This window comes from Limulus polyphemus, unplaced genomic scaffold (genome assembly GCF_000517525.1).
Source record: "Limulus polyphemus unplaced genomic scaffold, Limulus_polyphemus-2.1.2 Scaffold7438, whole genome shotgun sequence".
In the NCBI taxonomy this organism is placed as follows: domain Eukaryota; kingdom Metazoa; phylum Arthropoda; class Merostomata; order Xiphosura; family Limulidae; genus Limulus; species Limulus polyphemus.
Window position 1 is genome coordinate 29,634 of NW_013673048.1, and position 4,176 is coordinate 33,809.

The 4,176-nt window shown below is 36.4% G+C and overlaps 1 protein-coding gene across 1 annotated transcript in view; it reads right to left on the reverse strand.

Moving 5' to 3' along the window:
* Nucleotides 1-3,922, reverse strand: part of LOC111089807 — a 13,797-nt gene extending 9,875 nt beyond the window's left edge. The window contains exons 1-2 of the mRNA XM_022402919.1: nucleotides 2,636-3,922; nucleotides 1,463-2,543 (exon numbers count right to left, since the gene is read on the reverse strand). Coding sequence (XP_022258627.1) covers nucleotides 1,463-2,543; nucleotides 2,636-3,922 — 2,368 coding nt within the window. The remainder of the gene's footprint in view (nucleotides 1-1,462; nucleotides 2,544-2,635) is intronic.
* Nucleotides 3,923-4,176: the final 254 nt, after the last annotated feature.

Consider the following 4,176-nt stretch of genomic DNA (forward strand, 5'->3'; position numbering starts at 1 on the left):
TATATATATATATATATATAAAGCCAATGATGACAACGATAAATTTGCTTTAAAAAAACGAAAGGCGAGATGTTTATCCCCCCCCCCCCACCACACACACAAAAACAAAATACGGTCGTGTCCGAGGGATGAAGGAGCGACCCACAGCTTGAGAGACACTGACATAAAGTAATAAAATCAGGCCTGTCTTTACTTCTATGGTTCATTAACTACTAACATTTTCACTAGGCCTAGTACGCCACATTTTAGCGATTACAATCTAATAAAAACAGGATAATGTTCAGGCCTAACCTGAAACTAATATTTTTTTTTCTTGGAATAACCGACTATTTCTTGCTTACCAAGCAAGTGATCTACTGATCTAACTAAAGGGTTTACCCCGAAAGCTAGAACTAATAAGGCATATGTAAATGTTGGGATCTTACACTAAACACAAAGGTAGAATGTAACAAATCATAACCATATGTAAATGTTGGGATCATAGACTAAACACAAAGTTAGAATGTAACAAATCATAGCCATATGTAAATGTTGGGATCTTACACTAAACACAAAGGTAGAATGTAACAAATCATAGCCATATGTAAATGTTGGGATCTTACACTAAACACAAAGGTAGAATGTAACAAATCATAGCCATATGTAAATGTTGGGATCTTACACTAAACACAAAGGTAGAATGTAACAAATCATAACCATATGTAAATGTTGGGATCTTACACTAAACACAAAGGTAGAATGTAACAAATCATAACCATATGTAGATGTTGGGATCTTACACTAAACACAAAGGTAGAATGTAACAAATCATAACCATATGTAGATGTTGGGATCTTACACTAAACACAAAGGTAGAAAGAGGAATTTTTAAATCACTAAGTTGGGCTGAGAGTCTGTCTATCAAACTTCTTATTCGCTGGAAACTAAAGCCTTAAGTCGTAAAATAAAATACCAAACTCCCTCATCATACTAACAGAATTGATTATATATTTTACAATAACCTAGATTGTAGTTTTGATCACTCGTGAAATTTGAAGTTTAATATTTTTTATTATAAATCAGCTAAGTAATCTTACTATTTTCGTGCATGTGTTTTACCCAGTAATGTTTTTAATGGTGGTTGACCTGATTTGTCCTGCTTTGTTCATTATAATTATAATGATAACTCCCTATAATTCAGTTCTAAAAATACCAGAAACAAATGACATGTAAGTGACTTTTTTTTTACAATAAAGGTACATTATTTCGTGTGATAAGAAAATTAAGTCTTAATTATACTACCCCTTATTATGTAGATCCAATCAACCTGTTATTAGGAAGATAAACTTTATATCGTTATTGGGGTCACTTTTGAAGCTAATAACCTAAAATATTACAATAAAACCCTTCTCTAGATTTCAGAAATATTCAGGTGTAGTCCACTGAATATAGTAAATGTGTGAAGTATTTAATTCGAACTTACATTGATACTCCAGATCTATGTCTCTGGTCAGGTCAAAACTTGATGCAGCTTCCCCTTTACCCTTGAACTTGAAGGTTGACCTTCCTCCATCGGTTCTGATCCTTCTTCGTCGTTCAGTGAGTAAGGTGTCACTATCAGATTGAGATCGTCTCAATTGTAAGTTACCTGTAGTGATCACGTTATTAACTTGTCTTGTAGGGCTATTTAATTCAACATGACTATGGATGCTCTGAAGACAGTTTGTTCTACTGTCTTCATTGCCCTTTTTCTGCTTTTCGGTTATATCTTCGTGAATTTTCTCTTCCATATCTCTGAAATTTATATTATAGTTTCTAGGAATCCCTTGTCGACAGCTGTTATAGGTTCTTCTTGCCACATTATTCTCAATATCGGGATCGTTTCTTACTCGACAAAAGACTTTCATCATATTTTGTTCATTCACCACATATTGCCTATCTGTTTCGACGGCTCCACTCGAGTCTCTGGCTTTTGTTTTCTTAGATATTTTACGAGTACAGTCATCACCACGTACAACTGAGATTGTTGTATTAGTTAAGCCTTTGTTCAGATAGCAGTCAGTGTCAGTGTTAGGACTAGAGGTTTCGCTTTCTTTCCCTTCGCTGTACCTGTCTATACGATACTGCGTTAGTTTGGTGTATTTGTGTTTCGACGTTAATTTAATATCCAGCCCACTGTATTGTTTTGGTATACTTTCTTGGATATTTGTAATGTCATTGGTAGATGTGATTGCATCGTTTAATTCAGTCCCATTCTTTAAGTGTCCAACAATTGTTATAGTGTCCCTGTTTGATGGAAAATATACAGTAGAACAATGTGTCATTACTTCATCTGTATTCACTGGACCACGCATATTATAATAAAAGTTCTCTATATTGCTATCTTCAACCACTGCTTTCTCATTTGTCTTTTTTATCAGTCTCGCCTGTTTACTGTAATAATTTGTGAACCTATGATTTTTTATATCTTTAAGATTTTGTTTGTTTCCCATTATTGGTTCTGATCTGTTTACTTCGTTTCCTACTGCTGGTTCTGCTATGTTCACTTTGTTTCCTTTTATTGACTCAAATAATGTAAGCACATCATAACAGGAAGCAAGTGGGCACATCAGGACCAACAATGGGGTACTTTGTGTACTTTTTTTCTTGTTGCTACTTCTTCTGTGCTTCCTTTGTTTCCCATTGTTGGTTTTGCTATTACCACTTTGTTTCCCTTTGTTAGTCCTGGTTTGCTTACTTTGGTTACCATTATTGATTCTGCTGTGCTCACTTTGCTTCCTCTTACTGATTCTACTTTGTTTACTGTTGCTGGTGCTCCTGTGTTCACTTTATTTCCTGTTTCTCCAGTTTTCACTTTCTTTCCTATTGGTGATTCTCTTATATTCACTTTGGATTCTGTTGCTGGTTCTCCTGTGTTTACTTTGATTTCTGTTGCTGCTTCTCCTGTGTTTACTTTGCTTCCTGTTACTGGTTCTCCTGTGTCCAGTTTGTTTCCTGTTGCTGGTTCTCCTATGCTCACATTCTTACCTATTGCTGGTTCTCCTGTCTTCAGTTTGTTTTCTGTTGCCGGTTCTCCTGTGCCCAATTTCTTTTCCTTTACTAGTTCTGATGCATTCATTTTGTTTCGTATTGCTGGTTCTGGTATGTTCACTTTGATTCCTTTTGATGGTTCTCTTGTGTTCTCTTTGTTTCCTGTTGCTGGTTCTCCTGTGCTCAATTTGCTTTCTGTTGCTGTTTCTCCTGTGTTCATTGTGTTTCTTGTTGCTGGTTCTTCTGTGTTCAGTTTGTTTTCCATTACTGGTTCTCCTCTGTTCAGTTTGTTTCCTGTTGCCGATTCTCCTGTTCCCAGTTTGTTTCCTTTTACTGATTCTGATGCATTCATTTTGTTTTCTATTGCTGATTCTCCTATGTTTACTTTGTTTTCTGTTGCTGGTTCTCCTATATCCAAATTGTTTTCCTTTACTGGTTCTGGTGCATTCACTGTGCTTCCCGTTGCTGGTTCTTCTGTGTTCAGTATATTTTCCCTTACCAAAGTAAACACAGGAGAACCAGCAACAAGAAACAAAGTGAACATGCCAGAACCAGCAGTACGAAACAAAATGAATACACCAGAATCAGTAAAGGAGAACAAACTAGGAACAGGAGAACCAGGAAAAGGAAACAAACTGAATATTGGAGAATCAGTAAGGGAAAATATACTGAACACAGAAGAATCCCTTCCTGTTGCTGGTTCTCCTGTGCTCAATTTGTTTCCCTTTACTGGTTCTGATGCATTCATTTTGTTTTCCTTTACTGGTACTGGTGTGTTTACTTTGTTTCCTGATGCTGGTTTTCCTGTGTTCACTTTGTTTTCTGTTGCTGGTTCTACTATGTTAATTTTGTTTCTTATTGCTGGTTCTCCTATTTTCACATTTTTTCCTGTTGCTGGTTCTCCTGTGCTCATCTGTTTCCCATTGTTGGTTTTGGGGTAGTCATTTTGTTTTTTATTGCTGGTTTTTCTGTGTTCAGTTTGTTTCCTATTGCTGGTCCTGCTGTACTCTCTTTGTTTCCACTTGCTGGACCTACTGTATTCTCCTTGTTTCTCCTTGCTGGTTTTTGTGTGGCCACTTTGTCTCCTTTTGCTGATCCCGCTGTGTTCAGTTTTCTTCCTGTTGCTGGTTTTTGTGTGACCACTTTATTTCCTGTTGCTGGTTCTCT